The sequence below is a fragment of the Acanthopagrus latus genome, chromosome 2 (genome assembly GCF_904848185.1).
Source record: "Acanthopagrus latus isolate v.2019 chromosome 2, fAcaLat1.1, whole genome shotgun sequence".
Taxonomy (NCBI): domain Eukaryota; kingdom Metazoa; phylum Chordata; class Actinopteri; order Spariformes; family Sparidae; genus Acanthopagrus; species Acanthopagrus latus.
Genome location: NC_051040.1, coordinates 25432408 through 25452750, shown reverse-complemented (window position 1 = coordinate 25452750; position 20343 = coordinate 25432408). Strand labels below are relative to the sequence as shown.

Below are 20343 nucleotides of genomic sequence, written 5' to 3'. Positions count from 1 at the left end.
CAATACAAGCCTAATGCATCTCTAGCCAATAAGAACCTCAGCCCATCTCTCTCAACAATGCAAACAGCACAGATAGCCAAGTTTAGAATACTGAATCACCAAACACAAAAGGCCTGCGTGCATAAAGCCGTGCTGCCTCAAACTACTCCGTGTCTGTTATTAGCAGATAGTACACTTGTTTTTTTTTTTTTTTTTTTAGCAGGTAAAACTAATATCTGCAACATTCTTCCACCCCCACTGTTCCAGTCATTATGTAGTGACTTGCCACGCCTGATCGGCTTGCATGTGAAATTAATTGCAGTTCCGTGATAAACCGATGTAAGGAGCGGAGGAGACTCTTCCGTGGACGGGTTTTTTGGGTTGGACTAATTCAGAGGTTCATTTTGTTTAAAAGACATTAGCAGATGAGGAGAAAGTGGCGAGGAGGCGAAGGGGAGATAGCGACTTAATGAAAGTTTCCTTTCATGCCCCGGGGGGTTTCAGAGGCAACTATTAACAGGAGGGAGGGAGCGGACGTAAAGAAAGAAAAGGAGATTCAAAAAGTGCTCAGGAAACTCTGTAGTTTAACAACTATTGTGCAGCTTATTACAAAGATGTATGCAGTGCCGGCATAGTCCATAGAAACTTTTATCACCTAGAGGCAATAATAAGAAAAGAAATCGAGATCAATTTAGACAAGGCCATAGAATTAACTAGCCGTCTAAATCTTTTGATGAACCACTGAAAGGCTGTCAAAATTCCGCCTAATCTATGCAGAATTTCATCCCGTGAGGTGTGTGAGGAGACCAACTTAAAGATGCGATGCAAAGCATTTTATCACGGGCAAATTACACTTCATAACAAGTGTGGCAGAGATAAAACGGCCTTCACCGGCCACTTAGCGGTATTTCACCTCTGTGTGCAGGTTTGCATTAGCTCAATTGCTTGACAGCGCAAACACAGCAGAATGCCACACTGTAGAAAAGTCAAAGGCTGATGGTTAAATCACTTCTAAAACGTTTACCTCCTTCGATAAAGACCAAGTGAATGCCTTTGTTTAATACAGCAAAGTTCTTCTCTGTGACAGGAAGCAGGAGAGTTTCATTGAAAGTCTACAGACATGCTCCGTGATGATGTGCTGTACTACTGATAATGTCACCCGGCTAACATCCCCATAATAAAAATGGTAACCTGCTGTCACGTATCGAGTATAATGCACAAAATACAGAATAAACTATCTTAGATTCGGATGTTACCATCGAGCAGACGCTGTCACGAGTCGTTAGTCTTACAGGTAGCAAAAAAATGAAGGAAAAAAAGAAAAAAGGATATCTGCTAACATTTGTTGTCCACACGTACACAGGTATTTTTGTTATATTTGGTATTTTAAAATAGAAGGAATGACCAGAACTGTTTCAGAAAATAATCTCTGTCCATACTAACACACTTAAAAAATACATATCACGTGGCCAGTCGTGTACACTGGGCACCTGTGAGCAGTGAACGAGGCAGGGGAACGTGAGTGCTCTTCATAGACGGGTGAAGCTATTTTAAGTAAAACATTGTCAGACAGCCTTTTCTGTTGTTATTTTCCCCATCACAGTATTATCAATGTCCATTTGTGTCTCTCTAACATGGACGACACAACATCCCCTCTGTGAGTGGATAAACTCAATACTCCGATATCATAACACATGAGAGGGGTTCACACATGCCAATGATGCTGCACTGACAAGGCTCAATTAAGGCACGGTCGCAAGAGTCCATGTCTTCAATTAGCGAACTCTAAATCTCTTTTCTAAATATCGTCACCTTGGAAGGAGTTCTCCACACGGTCAGTTTTCAGTGAGCTAATATGTCATCATTAGGATTCATCCCCTGGGAACCGTGAATATCTGTAGAGAATTCGTGCCAATCCATCCCGTAGATGTTGTGCTGTTTCACTTGATGCGTGTGAAAACCTGGCGTGCTGTTAGTGCCAGATGAAAAGTCAGTGGGTGATCAAAGTCAGCAGGGTTCATCCTCTGGGGACCACAAATGCCTGCACAAAGTCAAAACAATCAGCTCAAGGGTTTCCAATCTAAATATTAGAGGTATTTGCGTCTGGAACAAAGCGCCATCCCTTTAGCCACACAAAGTCAAATCCTCACAGGGCTGCATCCAGGGCTTTCAGGAGTACTTAGGTTTGGACTCCTCCAACATGCCCCTTTTCTCTGACTGAAAAATTCAGACCCTCTCAAAAGACCAGACACTGAAAAGAAAGTCTCTAAACTTCCTATTTATGCTTGATATATGAAATTATTCTGTCAACTGTTAATTACTTTCTGTAAATATGAGTCCCCCTAAAGGCTTACCGCCCCCAATACTGCCAGAAATACTAATTTCTTCATTTTTCTTCATTCATATTAAATTAAATTTGATTATACTTATCTCTCCAAAGGACAGTTTGCAAACCAGGTCCAAAAACATACTTCAAATATGCATTTCATTTTTTTCTCCTCTTGAATGTAACCCAAAAAGTGCCTGAAAAGATTCAGAGAATGTGACCTCTCTGTCATCAACTGTAGCCTCGGCGATGGTAAGAAAATCAATTCAAGCACATTTATTCTGAGATCACAGGCAAGTGACTGACGCTCTGTGGTAACCCCATGTCCAGATTCCTCCAGACGATGCCTCTGACACACCGTGTGCCATCAGGAGGCTGATGGATGACCTCGTTCATGCTCCCCCACCCCCCCAATCAAGTACCAGCGGTCTGTCTGATCAAATTAGCCCTGGGTGCTGCAGCTGGATGTCCAGGCTCAGCTGCGGTATCTCCCCTGAATCATATGTCCTCGCCGGGTGAGCGCGGGGTCTCGCGATCCAAGGTGACCTGTTCGACTTCAAGACGGCTCCCTGGATCAACAGACAGCTGCCAACCACACACGCGACCACATGTCCCCGGAGCTGCCATATTTCTCTCCGTCAGGCACGTCTGCTCAAGTAACCATCACTTAAATAAGTTTTGGTGCGAGACACGAGGATGGAGTATGTTTGAAATATGAAAATCACTCATTCACTTAATGGAGATTTAGTTAAATATTAAATGAGGAGCTTCCAAATTGATGACAAAATGGCATACTTTAAGCGAGTCATTGAATCAAAGTGGTGAACTTTTTCTAAAAACATTTCCTGTCTTGTCCTAGTTAATCCAACATTTCTCATCCCAAAATACATATATATATATATATATATATCCTTGCAAAATCATGTTTGCACTCATTCCCAGCTCTGATCCCACAAAAGGTAACACTGTTTTTATTTGATTAAATGTGCAACATCTTGGAGATATCTTTATATGACACGTCAGGCAATGAAATAGCGGAAGAAAAACAAGTTAAAAAAGACAGCTCTAATAAAGTACCAGCAAGTATGTCTTCATAACCATGGCAAATATTTATTCACGAGTCGCTAAATCCATTAAAAAAACTGCATGGTTATTAAGTAGAGTGGTATGACGGTTCTCCAAATTAATTGGGGTTAATTAAAGGTTAGGTTTTTTTATGGGTTGTGGGAGGATTTATAGTGCAGCCAAGCACTAAATAGAAACGCATACAAGTTCTTGTATGTACACACAAACACACACATAAATGTGTGTGAAGCTTTTGTCTCTCCAGAGGTCCAATGAGGAACTTGTTAGCGAGATCCTGTGGACTGACCAGTGGTTTTTGCTCCTGATGGCACACGCGGTTCAGTCTAACCAGGAGTCGTCTGTCAACCCAGTCACCAATGCAAACAACAGATGTGTTGCAGTTTGATATTTTTTCTCCGTAACATTTTCACCTTTCTTTAGATTCAGTATCTGGTTTTTGCCACCACAAACACAGCGGGAAATGCCCCGACGTTTTGTTAGAAATATCCTATTTGGTTGCCCCAAACATGACTGGAAACATTCGGACACCCCATCAAAAGTACCCTATTCTGTGGCAGAAAACATGGTTGGAAATGTGTCAGCGTCTGGCCAAAAATATCCAATTTCTATTGCCACAAACAGGCTTGAAAATGTCCTGTTGTCTAGTGAAAAAAGTTCAGCAGTTTCACGCTTACGAATGTTGAAGGTTGACACAAAAGTCAGCTCATGAATGTGTAATGTAAATGTGAAATTTGATAGTTTGTCTGAACAAATCGTTGCAGGAACATGTCACTCTGCAACTGGGCAGTTTCTATTATTAGTACGAGGTACAGACTAGCCTGGATTAAGCCAAGAAAAAGAAAAAAAAAACTCCCAGGATGTTTCATACAGGTTTCATCCAAGCAAGAAACTTTATCCCGGTCTGTGAGGTTAGCCCATAACCTACTTATCAAACCCACGAAGGTGATTTTGAACTATAAACTGAGCTCACTCGTGTTATGTGAGACACAAGTCTGTCCGTCTGTCCTATGTGTCCCGAAGCATCACGGTATCTCACCTGCTCCAGTTTCCAGTGGAACTCGGCCGGTCTGAAGGTGTCCACCTGGGTGAAGTCTCTCCTCAGCAGGAACACCAGGCGGCAATTATGGACATACAGTGAGTAGTGATGACGGTTCATCTCTGTGGGAGGGAGGGAGGGAGACAGGAGAGTAGGCACCAGGGACTACATCATCACACCTACTCACTGTCAGGTATCCCTGACATGCAACTTTAAGAAAGCTCACAAAACTAGGACAGCAGCACCGCTACCAAGGAGACCAACTTTCTAAAGGTCATTCATGTCATCACAGGATATTTCATAATAAAATCGTCCCTTTGGCCAAAGAATGCAATGATGTTACGGATGTTTTTTTTTATGCTGGATCATTACAGAGGCCCACATTTTGTTCACAGTAACTGTGAGTGATTACATTTTTCCTCAAATCCACCTTACTGTAAGATCATTTACAGTACGTGTCATGTGTAAAATAAGCCTAAATAAATTATTAGTATGTTAGCAAAGCTAAACTTTCCCCATTATGGATATGACAGGAAACAATGTTAATTTAAAGCTGTTGTAAGTGATGTATTGTTATTAAAGTACATCTTTAATAGCTCTATATACCAACTGAAATCACCGTTATAGAGTGCAAACTGCAAAACAGACAGGAAAGCCCCTCTCACAGGTGAATATCAGGAGAGTCAGATCAGGATATTGCCCATATTTGTTAGTTCACACATGCAGCACACAACAGGAGATTGTCAATGTCAGATGTGTACACACATGTTTAAAAATAGGCTTCAGAGTCCTAAGTAATGATGACATTTTTTACATTAATATCAATGCTTCATGCATTTTGACATATCTGCAATATCAGCGATAAGCAAAGAGGAGGACAAAGCAGCTACACACTGTGCACAGAGACTGTACAAAGAAAACTGCAGCATTTTTAGATCGATGTCCAGCAGCAGTGTGAACGGACCATATAAAAGCTTGGGACGGCAAGCTGGGAAATATTCTGGGCAGATGTCTTGCAGAACTTGGGCGATGCCATTTTTACGTATGTACCGGACTCCTGGTGTATGTTTGAGTATGTGTAAGGGCTGATTAAACCAGCACTGGCGTGGCAGATCGCATGTTGTCGACATGCACACCCGCTGGCTGTGAATTCACTCTGGACGACTGTCTGCTCTACTCAAACATGTGGCTCACCTTGACTCAGGACTAGGATGCTGGCAGGGTAAAGTATGATGCAGACAAATAATGCAGACATTTGTGTTCATGGAAGATGTAGCTACGTCTTTAAACACCGGTCACAAATACATAGTTCTGTTTCCTAAATGTCACCTTCTTAAACAGCAGGGCAATGGAGTTTTGAACAAACATCACTCACACAGGAGCAAACAGTGCATTTGTTGAACTATTGAACTATGTTCAGCTGCAGATTAATATAAATTTGGTGTTCCAATGAGAATTTATGGCAATGGATTAGTTAACATATCTACTTATTGCTCATGCAATGTGTATTTTATTGAGGGTCAGATCAATAAAGACGCAGTCTGATGAGGTTGTGAAGTAGCAGGGAATCATGTTGGATGATGTCTTAATTGTTAGACAAACACCAGCGCCGATGAAAATCTATCTGACGTGACTCAGGTAGAAATCAAGTTCCCAGATGAAGAAATGCACAATGAAATCCACCTTCTGTTTGCCTGAAATTTAGCAACTCTAACTTCTAGCAACTTGTAAACAAATGAAACTTACTGTTGGCTTGAATAAAATTACAGATTCCTCTGGGTTTGGACAATACTCGTTTTAAGGCATTATTCATTTAAGTGAAGGAAGATGTCACCGAGTGTAACTGCATGGCTCACTGAGTTTGTTTTTGTGCAACAATGGAGCTCTACGGCACAGAGGCAAAGGACACACATATATCAGGCTTTGGTTACACTTGGATGGTGTGTGTGGGATCCATTGTTTTAAGTTATTTATGATTCGTTGACAGTTAGAAAAATAAAGACTACATCTGCCCTCGCATGTCGGCCTCTCACTCACCTGTCTTGTCGGAGTTACAGAGCAGTGTCTCCTTCTCAGCTCGGAGCCCGGGACTGGGCCCGTGCTTCATCCAGGTTGCTATGGTGAACTGGTCTGTCAGATTCTGAGGAACCACCCAGTCTGGGATTTTCGCCGCCTGACGCCCATCAAACCTGAAGATCAAGTCGCTGTCCCTGCCGCTGTCGGTCACCAGGGAAGCTGTCCAGTTGGTGGCAGCGCTGGGAGCAGGGAGAAGGTCAGTGCTGCCCGAGGAGGCCCCTGGGGTCATCGCCGTGGAAACAAATAAGAGGTGCGACAGAAGATGTGTCAATAACAGTCACGGCAGAGATGCAGTGGATATTGGCCTAACCTTGGCAATGATTACTTATGAGTAAGGCAGATGGCAGGGCTTAATTTGCAATCAATGGCCCGAGATGGATGGAGGATGTGGCTATTGATTCATGTCAAATGAAACTGACTTTCAAACGGAAATAGACGTGAGTCACCGGTCACAAATTCACAGCGTAGCTTGCCACTAAAACGCGCCTCTATGGAAACAGAGCGGGCACACTGACCGAGTGAGAACAGATGCAGCAACGGGCCAGCGTGTGTTGCAAATCAGCCAATCACGCGAGCCGTTTGCAGCTGACACTTGGGCTACATGATCCCTTTACATCCTGATAAAACACACTGATCTGCACTGCACCGCATTGAGTCATCCACTGAGCCTTTCTCTCCTCCCCTTTAAAAGCAGCTCCATCACTCCTCTGACATGGCACCCTCAATACGTTGAGTCCCAAACGATCTTTGTTTTCAAACTGTCACCTTGACAAACGTTATTTTTGCCCTGTCGCTCACCTTGTTCCCCGATGTATTTGACGTGCCCTTACTGATCTATCTTTGTCCCTGTGTGTGACAGTGAAAAATGCATTTCATGGGTCTAAACTACATTTATAAATCATTTGTAACAGCTTATGGATGGTGATAAATCAAAGTGATATGGGAACCATGCTGTTCCGGGAGAAAAAAAAAAAAAATGGGCAAAGTCAGAATTCACCATGTCTCCGTTGTCCAGGCCAACAAATGCAACATACATCTGTTCATTCCCGCTGAAAACACAACATTAGCACATTAATTGATGTTTTTCCCCGTCTGTAAAGCTCTGTTTTTCTCTACCTCGCACCCATGCCAGTGTCGACGCTTTGACTCCAGTAATTAGATTCCCTCAGTAAATAAATACGCATCGACTTCTCCAGCACCCAGCTGCAGCCTTCTCTTTGCCCGATGTCTTTGTACATTATCTCAAATTGATTGTGCTTTAAAAAAGCAATTACAATTTATTCTATTCGCTATCAGATAACGATTATGAGGTGCCTGAAAAGGACTCTTTAGTGGTAAACCATGCATGGACTGGGCGCCAGGGGAGGCAGGGAGAGACGTTATGCATTCAGATGAGCCTGAATGGTGCTTGTGAAGGCCGTTAGTCAAAGATGATGACTCCAGCCCCCCTGCTGGCTGTGCGGTGTCAGAGAGAAGGGGGGAACGTAAAGGCTCGGCTGCTTTGTTGGCGCTCTGGGCACCAGCACGGCAGTTCGGCTGTTCATCAGTCACCGAGGAGAGAGCATGGCTGCAGCCGAGGCGACTAATGCCCTCGCTCTGTCACATCATTAGTGACACGACTTTAAGTTGCTATTCTGGTGCCTTCATTTTGCATAGGGGGGTTTACCAGGGACACAGGCGGAGATAAGGAAGCAACACCGACCAGGAGCTTTCAGATGTCAGTTTAAAAAGGGCAGAGGAAGGCGCCTCGGGCCCTGTCTGACCCTGGTAGTCAGGCCGAGGATGCCAGTGATGCTTTTAACAGCAGCTTACTTCTAATTCACAGCACTAACTTTCAGCTTGCCGCCTCCGTCAGACGTTATCTTTTATCAGCCATCTGCTGTATATTTTACATACCCACCACCACCGCCCTAATAGCCACAGGTCCAACTCTCATGCGATTTACCTCTACACGCCAGAAATGCTCACTCAGTCTAAGCTGCTTGTCATTCTGTTTGCAGCAGCACGATTATGGTAATAAAAACACAACGGAAACATTTTTTTCTATAGAACCGACCACAGAGTTTCTGTAGAGACTTCTCCGAGTAGGTCTCACGGTCGCAGCCTTTCCCGATGTGGCTGGTCTGCAGCTCCACTGTGGTCCTCACCGACGACAGCGGCCCATCACAGGTCTCCAAGTGCATCTTAGGAAACAGCTGCTTACTTCCTGTACCTGGCTCGTAGTCCACTCGCTTATTCCAACCTGGTGAGAGAGGGAGACAGAGTGCTGGTGTTAGGCAGCGCAGAGGAGACAGATTTAAATGCCGTCTGTCCTCTGGTGTGGAACACACACCCCTGCTGCAGATCATTATCTAAAATGATATCTGATTTTCACAGGCCTACTTTTGCTTTTGTTATTGTTCACCTCATTTTGTCCATTTAGGCTACCATCAAAACAAGACTCCATTTCCAATTTTTCACTGTCACCGATATTTCTGCCGTCACAACTCAATGTCTCTCTGGCAGAATGTGCCCGGCTAATGAAATCGCTGCATTGTTATTGGAGTGCAGTGCAGTACCTGCATTAGCGTCAGTAGTCATTATGCTGTCAGGGTCTGTCCTGTCAGCTGTGAATTGCGTTTACTGTCATGGCAGGCTATTATTTTGTGCGGCAGGGATGTTTGTGCTTTTCCCTTCATTTATCCCAGCCGCTGTGGTGTGAATTTGTGTTTGCCGGCTCGGTCTCCTCCACAGATAGCAAGAGAATGAACTGCAAAATTATTTTCACCTGTTTAGTGTTTGCGTGAGATTTGTTTACAGTGAGAGCCGATCTCACTCATTATCTCAGCTTGAACAGTGCACCCTGCATACCCATGAACGCTGTCGACACAGTCACCTCCTTCTGTCATATAGCAGCGCCATAGCACCATCACTGTTTGGAAGAGCCAATCAAATTAACTCAAACTTAATTGGGCACCAAACTCTCAACCTTCCTACACAATCTATGTTGCTTACAAATGTGCACCTGTCTGTCCGTCCATCCATCCATCCATCCATCCATCCATCTCTCCATCTCTCTGTCTCCCAAACATTGCCAGCAAGGAGCTGCAGGTACAAGCATGCTGAGCTGAGTGGAGAAGAAGAAAGGGAGCAGCTCTCTGTTGCTCACCAGCCTGTTAAATCTGCCATGTTTGTTTCCTTACACACTCACCACCTCCATGCTCAAACACACACACACACAAAAAACCGCTGCATCTGTTTTGTAGTTGATTTCCCTCCTCCAGAGTGCGAGTGCTGTGGGCTGCTGCAGCAGCACTGTTACTATGGGATTGTCAGCGGCTGTGATGAGAATAGGCACAAACAATGGCGCGAGCGAAACGAGAACAAAGACCCATGCATGGGCGCAAAGAAAGGGACACGAACACAAAAGGTTCCTGTATCTTTTTCTCGCACACACGTCTTTTTTTTAAATATGCAATTACTGTACACTGTATTCACTGTACATATGGCTGTGTCCTCCAAGCTGTTGATGCCCATAATCATATCACCTCATTCTGTACTCCCCTGCGTAGGCTCAACTACGGCAAACAACAGCAATCCAGGAATTCCTGGAACTCAGAGCCAAGAACATAATCTGGTACCTGTACAGTACATTACGTTTTTTAAAAAAATAAGAAATGACATCTCTAGTGCTGGTAGATTTTTTAACTTTGAGCCAAAGTCCCTTTTTTCCAGCCTCATGCTAAGGTAAGCTAACTATCTCTAACCATCTGACCCTCATCTGATGTAACACAATATAGCATTTTCCCTTTAAAATTAGTTGAATGGTATGTCATGTAATATACTAGTAGGCGCTGTTATTATTCTTACTAATAATCCCCTGTTACGGTAATTGATGTTATGTCTCCAAATGAATGCAGTGACTAGGTGATACAGAAAGGCTGCAGTAACCTTTGGATCCAGTTGGTTATGAGTTTGCTGAATCTGTTTTCTGCCCTTTGTTTTTGCTGTGCCATGCTGAGCAAAGGATTGACGCTGCACCTTTCGGGTTGGAGAAAGGGCGTAGCAGGTGCTCTGGTAATAACATACTCCATCGACAACTGCGAGTCAAATGACCTGTCGCGGACTTGGCTCCAACCCTGCCAAGCTCCGCATCCAGAGGAGGCGGGGGGGAGGACGAGGCAGAGCCTGGTTACAGATGCATTGGAGGGAGTGAGGGAACGTGGAGGATAAATGAGGGGTAATGGGTTGAGGATGTAGTGTGCATATGTGAGGAAGGGCTGGGTTGAGGCTGGAAGTAGGTGATTAAGGTTTATGGTTTAGAGAGCTTTGGACAAACATGAGGGATAGTGAAAGGCGCTGACTCTGAGTGGGTCTGACTCCTCATCACCTCTTAGGAGTTTTTCATTTCATGGTGTGAACACCTGTGGTCTGTATGTCTAGACCGGTGCCAGTTCACTAATCCTGGTACCTTGAGATAGATGAAGGTAGGCTGTCTCTTGCTGCAGCACAGAACGCGTCATTTAAATTCATACTGCAGCAGGTTTTTTTTTTTTTTTTTCTTTCACTTTGCCCCTTGGAGAAAGAAACAGTGGGCCTTTTATGGCAACAAAGAAGGACTGCCATCCAGGGGGCATATGTTGGTGCCCCACGTGAAACCAAAAGTCGATGGTTCTTTAACCTCACTAATGTATTCAAGTGATGTCAGGTACATGACCCAAGTTAAATTAGTTAAAAGCACAATGTTTACCTAAACCTAACAAAGTAGTTTCCTTGCCTAAACCCTGTATGACAAGGGTCCCGTACACCTGTGGCTGGAACGCTGTGACAATCATGTTTCCCAGAGGACAAATTTTAATGACTTTGGAATTCCCCTAACTCCAGCTTTACAAAGTCATTATAGCATGAACCTACTCTTAGTGTTGTTATATTTATAGGGATCTCCTACTATGAGTATCATTAAACTATCCCGCAATATAGGAGGTAAAAGGCAACAAAAAGCCCAAGTAGGTAATGTAGATTACCCTTGCCAGTATGTCTACTCTGTCTAACTAATCTCATTCACAGGAAGTAGATTTCCATTTGCCACATTTTTTTTTCAGTTAGCATTCGCCTCATTCTCGGCTACCTGCATGCTGCTGTTCCAATGATCTGCTGATTCGTGAAACAACATCAACAACCTAAATGTGCTGAACAAACAAAGCTAACCTAACCAACCTAACATACATGATTACAATGGTGCAATAATGCAGGCTTGCTCTGCTCTCTGCAGGTATTTAGTCATTTTAATTGCAGGGCTCACCTCCCCAGGTGCCAATGTTCTACAAACTACAAGTTGCCCCTGATTCTATTTTTGCAGGAGTGCTGTTGCTGCATCCTGGCATTTGCGCCACCCAAGACAAATTGCGAATGGCTTTTGGAAATGCAACCAGGCCAAAGCTTTTTTATTTTTTATTTTTTCCTGATTTCCATGATAATGGGTTCAGACAGACCATTCTCCAGACATGGTGCTAAAATGAAATGTGGAGATGTGTCTGCCTATATGACACAATTTTTGTTTGCAGCCCTGATCCAGAAAGACTGGGAGGGTGCCATACACTGCAGCTACTGTGGTGGTTGCCACCCCTGTGTGTCAGAACAGAAGCCACACATTTTGAATCCCCCATGTGTGCATTTTTGACTTTTGCAACATGTCGCCATTTGTTGTGTGTGAGTTATGCATTATTCTGTATCTGTGAATCTGTACATTTCAATGAGTGAGAGAGAAAGCTCCCGATCCGGCTCTCATTTATACTGTATACACTTCATGCTTGTCCTCAAATGACCCTTATCAGTTTGTATCAGTGTTTAGTACTGGAGGTCAGTGTATTGGATCCAAACTTTACACCATTACCCAAAGAGGTTTACTGTAAAACACTGGGTAAATGGCCCATGAGTGACCCCACTATGACAGCGACTGATGATGAATGTAAACACAGGGGTGAGGGATGGGCTCAGGCGCATGGTGGGAGTAACTAGGAGCGTGGGTGCAACCCATCATGAAACAAATCACAAGACCAAGTACAGTAGCAGATGTTCTTGCACACCAAAAGACACATTTCTCTTTGAGACACAGCTCCCTTCCACTGTAAGGTCTGAGTTAGGGGGGTGCTGAAGCAGTGCTGGAGCGCTGAAGTAGAAATATGAGCTGTTAAAAAAGGAAAAGAAAAGATACACTCGCCCCGCAAAGCAAAAACAGTTTATTCCTCATTTCATGGGTTACCTTTAGATAAGACCCATACAAATAGCCTCTTATCAGCGATAAATATCTGGCTGTAGCATTTGTCTTTAATAATGGGAACCAGTGCAGCGATACAGAGGAAAAAGGGTTCTTTGCCAAAAACCTGCTCGACTGTACTGAAGTGTGTTTACAGGGTCCACACACAGAAACACATCTCTGTTTTGAATCCGTCCTTTTAAAATCTTTGATAAGGGCACATTTTCTCAATGTTTTGATTTGTGGACAAAAAAAAAAACACCAGATCTGTTCATAAAACAGAGAAACCATGTGCTAATCATGACATAAACACATTCACTCTGACTGTTGGCACTATTGCACCCATACAGTGATATTTACAGTTTTTGTTCTGTTTTTTTTTCAGTCAGGCAGAGGTATTTCCATTTAAATTGAAATGTTTTGCTGTTTGGCAGTTTATAACTGTTTGACATAGAAATAATGGCACAGTACTCATGTTGCTCTGGGTGCATGAAATGACTCTATTGAATATTTTTGTGTTTTGTGTAAGCTCTCTCAATCCATCTAAAAGCACTTTGAGGTACTCTTACTTTACTTGAGTATTTGAATTTAATGGTACACTGCACTTTTAACTCTGTCAGCTGCTATGGCTGCTCGTATGTTTTCAGATTCAGAGTTTTCATGCAAAATGTAATGCACTGTTTCTGATTAAAGCAGCCGTCTGCAGGTAAAGTAGTGATCAGTAGCTTACCATCTCCACCTAATGAAAAAACATTTTGTACATTGATTTAGCAAAATAAAACAATGTTCACTCTTGTGCTGCTGATGAATACGACTATTTTGATATTTAAAAGATACTGAAGTTTGCTAGTGCAACTATATATATATATATATATATATATATATATATATATATATATATATATATATATATATATATATATATATATATATAGTTGTGTGTGTGTTTTCCAGTCCTGTGATTTGTGATTTCCAGTCCTATTCAGCACCACTACACAGGTTTGCAGCCCTATATTTTAGCCCACTGAGAGCATTTTGCCCTGCCATTCAAACAAGTGTCTGCACTCAGCCACCATAAAAGGGTCTATTTCAAGGCCTGCTATCTTGTATGAAGCAGTCGTTCCTGTAATCTTTGAGAAATGAGCAGCATTTGTGTCCCTGCTAAATAACTGAGTCCTATTTAAGAGTCTCTGCAGGACACTGCTGCAGCTGAAGCTTTCACTCACAGATGCAACATGAGCTCCCAAATACACCGACAGCACAAAGAGAGTGAACACATTTACACTTATAGACTCAGGTCCAGGAATCACATGGAAGCCATGTGATTCAGATGCCTACAAGCCGACAGATCTATAAATGCATTCAGCGCAAACGTGCTCATACATACGCTCACTACAGATGCACAGGCACAAAAACACACAGACTTGCACGAAAGCTCAGACGTCTTGAAAGCAGTGTGGGTTTAATACGAAGCTATTTGGTCTCTATTGAGTTGTGTGCTTGCCTGCAGTACGCTGAACAGAACTCACACAGCGGACCCAAGAGTTTCTCTCTTTGTGAATATGAGACGAAGACGAGAGGCGGAGGAAGCAAGGCAGACATGAAAACCACCATGTGGAGCTGGTTCGCCAGTGAAGGAGAACAAACTCCTCACCGGGGCTCTGATCATTAAAAAAAATCTACACTTAAATGTGAGTGTGTGTGTGTGCAGCTTTTGCAAGCTTCATCGCAACCTGCATACACAAAGGTGAAAATGTGTGAAACTGTCAATATGACCATGACTTCCATGTTGAGTTTGAATTCCAGCTTTATCTACAGTTAAGATTATGGTGCTCCATTATCACTGAGGAGTAAAACATGATGTCAGCCTTCACAACATGGTCATACAGTACACTTTACTGTGGGGTCACCATTATTGTGTTTTGGACTTCAGCTCTTGTCAGTGCAGTTGTACTGGACCTCGACAACTATGAGATTTCAGGAACGTATTTGGATAAACAGTCTGTCTATCGCTGACAAACTACGACAGATCAGATCAACAAATCAAATGAGGCAGTGGGACAGCCAGTCGAGAGAAGAGTGAAGGTCTTCACTGCCGTTCTTTGCTCATCTTACAGAGAAACATACTCTGCAGTTCTGATACAACTGGTGCTGTAGCAGCATCTACGCTAACCTCTTAAAGAGCTGCAATGACTTATGTCGAGGTCCTTGTAATAATTCTGGATTATTAGCCTAAAAAAAATTAATAAGTATATAATAATAACTTATTAACTTTATTAAAGCACTGATCTTGCTTTAAACATAACAAATGATATGTTAATCTTCATAAAGAAACTAAACAGCTTAGTTAAGGTTTTACAGTGGCATTAGTAAGTTAGTTAAACTCAATACAATTTTGGCTTTTGTTTCTGAACTATCACTTGTGCTTAAGGAGGTGTACGATCCATGGCTTATTATGCTATTATTAACTCTAGTCTTACAAATGTTAATACACATTTTGTAAGAACATATATGCACATATTGACTAATGCTTGTTTCTATGACCTTACAGGGATGAATTAGGGGGTATGACGTACTTATCCCTAGTGAGCAGAGCATTGCACAGGACACCCAGACCTATTTTACCCAAGACCACTGTATTGCGCAGCAGATCAGCTGTTTGAGTCGGACTTTCAGCGGCTGTCTGACAGCAATGTAAAGCTGTACAATGCTCTGGAACTCTGAAGGTGCTGCTACTGCTTCTTCACACAGGGGGGAGAGCTGACGGTCATCAACTGCAGATAATAAACTGACTAGGGATAAGTACCTCAAACACACCCCACATCAAAAGACCCAAACTATGCCCTTAATATAAAGCTCTACTGCTTCTGACCAGAACCCATCTGATCTCATCCTATGCGATTAAATGGATTCTCACGTGACCTTGTGCATGCGGCCGACGCGTAAGGTAAATATGGGCATGTCACTGAATGAAAGCTCTTGTGTAATCACTTGTACTTCACTGACACCTCCACTTAGCTGTGGATCTCTTATAAATGTGACCACTTACCATCACAGTAAGAACAGTGAGACTGAAAATGACATGTGAAGTGTTGGATTATCAATTTAACTGTCATGGGCACAAAAAAAAAAAAAAAAGATAAAAAAGAAAACGTAAAAATGGTTTTGGATGTGTTTATACAGAAACACAATGTACCATAAAAAGGATTTTTTAAGAACCTCTAGAGTTTGTTGGTACTTGCAGGGGGACAGACTACTTTGTCATCCTGCTAGATTATGAGAGATAATGACGCGGATGGGATGTTGACACACAGATAGTGTCTCGGAAGTTCTGTGTTTGCATGCAGAAAAATCCGGCGTAGGACTGAGCACTGCTGTATCCGTGCAGACGCAGAGCTGAGGTAAGGTGCCAGCGTCCTCCTGAAAATGAAGAGCGTAAAAAGCAGAGAGTGAGAGATGGTGAGGAGGGGAAGATGGATAGAGGTGCTTAAGAAAATGATGCATCATCACACTTTCACGCTGTTCCACGTCTCTGGAGGGTGTGTGTGTGTGTGTGAGTGTGTGTCGTCAGTAAGTTCTTGCATGGACGTGTGGGATGATGGTTATGTGAATATTGTGTGTGAGTGTGTGTGCGTGCAAAAATGCTGACACTATGTTCAAGTAGTCGGCGGGGGGGGGGGGGGTCGTCATTACTCGTTCCAGCCATCAGTGAGAGAGCCAATTTCCATTTAAAAGAGCACTCTGCTCCTCTTTGCCTTCCTTTCCTCCCCATTGCTCTCCAACTCCGTCCGCCTCCGTCTCCCTCCTCTTCAGTGAGTGCCATCTCTCTGATTTCTACTCCTCTTTCCTGGCCATCCTTGTCTCTCTCTTTCTCTCTCTCTCTATCACTTACCCCAAAATGCCCCAAAAGCATTAATTTTAATGCTTTCATGCATGCACTTTCATGCACCATACAAGTTTTTTTTTTCTTTTTTTGAGTGCGCAGAGAGCTCTTCCCTGTTTCTTCGGAGCTCAAGGCTTGCGACAGAGAAGGTGGTGGCTGGAAAAAGTGAAAACAAGACAAAAGGCTGAATGACAAAATAGATGGGAGTGGAATCGTTCTGCCTCTCTGAATGTTCGATGACAGGAGGCAGATTTTTCTCCATCTCAATAGAGGAAGGGTCCTCAAAACGTTCCCCTCGAGCAGAGCGAGTTCTGCCTCTTTAAAGCAGTTTTCAACCTCACTGTTGTTCATTCTCGCTGCGCTCATGGTGTAATTTAACGACACAGCAGGCAGCTGTTTTCAGTTAAGATGTAAAAAAGAAAAAAAAAAAAACAAAACAGTACACCAGCTGCTCAGCACAGAACAGAAGAAACACAAAGCTGGCAGTAGCTGGTGGACATAGCGGAGCATTTAGTGACCCCCTCAGGAGTCATTAATGTTAAGACCTACATTCTGCAGGTGACCAGAATCACCACTCTGAGTAAATGCTACTGTCGCTCCATACTATCTGCAGACAGGTTTGTCATATCAATTTCGAGGTGATATGATACTGTGTCATTAATATGTTCATAGCTTATTTCAGCCGGCCTTCGTCTCCAACTGTGATGACAGATATAAAACACTGGGAACTGAATCATCTGTAAAGACTGAACAGTCAGTGCATTTCCATCAACCTGTTTTTATGCAGATTTTGAATTTGCACATGAAAACCTGTGAAGAAAACCCCCAAACTTTTGAACTATAATTTGAATTATTCCTTGACAGTTTTATGCTTTCCTGGGCTGACAACACTGGTGTATTGGTATAACAGAAATTTGAAGTGCAAATGGAACATTCAGCGTCTAAAGACGCATGTGACTTAATCATGTACTCGAGCTTTGGTTTCGCTGTTGAAACAAAAAGAATTGATGTGTGAAGCGATGACATGATGCTAATCGTCCTCACATCAATCCATGAGACAAACTATGTTGCCAGATATCGATAATAACTCAGCCTGTCCTCATCAGAAAAAGTACGATACATTAGGATCACAGTGAAAGCAGTTTATTCAAGATTAAAGATTCAAGATGTTTTATTGTTATATACACATAGGTTGCACCAGGCAATGAAATTCTTAATTTCAAAGTTTCCCTTCACATGAAAATATAAAGCACAACAAAAACATGAAATATAAAAATATACTTAAAAGAAAACAGATAAATGACAAACATGTTAGCATGTGCAATGTTCGCATTCAGCAGAAGGCAGTGAAAGACAATGAGATATAAGAATATTGAAAATATACATTGGATATTGAAGATATGTACATATAGTGCAAATGTAGTTCCCATTGCTGAATAGTTGTGTATATGGAGTTGTCATGAGACAGAGTCATTCAGCAGCCTGATAGCCTGTGGAAAAAAACTGTGTTTAAGTTTGGTTGCTCTGGCTTTCACGCTCCTGTAGCGTCTGCCAGATGGTAGCAGTATGAATAGTGTGTGCTGGGGGTGTGTCCTTGGTGATGTTGTGTGTTGTGTGCCCTCTTTGTGACCCGGGTGTTGTAAATGTCCTAAAGTGATGGGAAGGCTGCTCCACAGGTGTATTGTGCAGTTTTAATCACACGCTGGAGAGCCTTCCTTTCCTGTACCAAGCAGTTTCCAAATCACACTGTGATGGAGCTGGTCAGGATGCTCTCTACTGTACATCTGTAGAAGATGCTGAGGCGTTTGGTGGACAGTCCAAATATCCTCAGCTCTCTTAACAAGTACAGCCGCTGCTGAGACTTAAAGGTTTTCACCCTCTCTACTGTGTCTCACCGATGTGAAGTGGGTTGTGCTGGTCTCTCCTCCTCCTCAGGTCGACAATCATCTCCTTAGTCTTTTTCTGCATTTAAGGAGAAATTATATGTGTCGCACCAGGACACCGCCTGAGCTACCTCCTCCCTAGAGTCTGTCTCCGCCCCACTGGTGATCAGTCCGATGTTTGCTGCATCATCCGCAAACTTGATAATGGTGGTGTCGCACTGGGTGGAGGCACAGGATCTATGTAGGTCATATCTGGCCTTTTTGTAGCCTTCAGTATGAGGAGCTGCCTGTAAGATGGGTAGAGGAACACGGAGATGTGGTCAGACTGTCCCAAGTGGGGGCGGGGGGGCAACCTTGTAGGCACCCTTCACGTTGCTGTAGACGTGGTCCAGAATGCTGTTGTCCCTCGTTGGGAAGCTCACGTGCTGGTGGTACTTGGGGAGGACAGTCCGAAGGTTGCAGTGGTTAAAATCCCCTGCCACAACAAACACAGCGTCTGGGTGTGTAGAGATACTAAAAGAAACTCGTGTCGGGACACTTCGCAAACATGTCTGCCGCGCTGAGCGCCATGTTGTAACAATTGCGATCCATATTCATGTTTCCTGTTAGGCAAAGACCTCCAATGGCTCCAAGCTGCATACAGAGGAGGTCTGGGATAGATGATCAGGTTCAACAGCCACAGGACTTTCATTCAGGAAATAGCCGTTCAAGTCAAGTGTGAAACCAGAAGTCAATAATGAGCTTTTTTAAACTTACTCACATAGTGAAGTAACATCTTGTGCATATTGAAACACAACTTACTTATGTAACATAGATGAGTTTATAATTGAAGTTACAGAGGTATTGTAGTAATTTAAAAGGAAACCACAATGTTTTCCTGTACCTAACGCCGTAGCTTTGTTGCCTAGACCTAACCAAACTGCACGCTTATGACAAAGCTACTGAATGCCTGTCACTGCGACCGTCATGTTGGCATGAGAACAATACTATTTCTGGGAGTCACTGGCCATCAAGCTTTTAAGTCAGTTTGGTGTTAGGATGTGTTGAACACTTAAGACTGGCTGTCTTTAAATGCATCATCTTGTGTCCTCTTTTTCTGCAATGGTTTAAAAGCTCCTCACAGGCGAATTAGCACCACTTAATGTTTATCTCAATCAACCAACTCCTAATATTTCTATAAAAAGTAGTGGAATAAAACCCTCTTTACTTTGCCACTCTCTGAAAACTTGGTTACAGGTTGCACTACATTTGGATGAAAACATGGCTAATGTCAAATGTCCCAATTCCAGACTATCTGTTATTCTCAGTAGGTTTTCTGTAAGTGGTGAGTTTTAACAAAATGTTCCCAACAATATCAGCCGTTTATGTGCACTATATTCCCACGTTGCAACAGACGAAAATTGCTCCAAATTAAATTTCTGGCAGTGGTGAGAGAGCTCCAGAAAGAAAAGAAAAACAGTATTACATTTGTACAGGGACATTTTTCACTCTTTTTCTGAAGAGAGCAGTGGCATTACAAAGTTGCAGATACTGAATGATGCAGATATCCTATATTGATATTCTTATTCATGATGGCAACCAAAAGGAGAGGAGTCTTCATCTTCTCTGGCCAATGATAATTCATGTCATCTAAAAAAAATACATCATCAACCAAACTCTCTGTCGTAGCTATTTAGGTAGTGTTAGCTGATTAGTTTACCTTAGACTGTGTACAATGTAATGTGTCTGTGAAGACCATGGCATTGATGTGATGTGACTGTACATCATATGTCACCTCTGAACAAGCGAAGGTGTCCTTGATGATGGTGTTTATGTTCAGCTGAGTCTGAGTGTCATTCA

The 20343-nt window shown here is 42.9% G+C and overlaps 1 protein-coding gene across 1 annotated transcript in view; it reads right to left on the bottom strand.

Annotated features, from left to right (window-relative positions):
* Positions 1-20343, bottom strand: part of LOC119013047 (calsyntenin-2-like) — a 250492-nt gene that overhangs the window by 54196 nt on the left and 175953 nt on the right. The window contains exons 6-8 of the mRNA XM_037087394.1: positions 8560-8745; positions 6465-6722; positions 4428-4549 (exon numbers count right to left, since the gene is read on the bottom strand). Coding sequence (XP_036943289.1) covers positions 4428-4549; positions 6465-6722; positions 8560-8745 — 566 coding nt within the window. The remainder of the gene's footprint in view (positions 1-4427; positions 4550-6464; positions 6723-8559; positions 8746-20343) is intronic.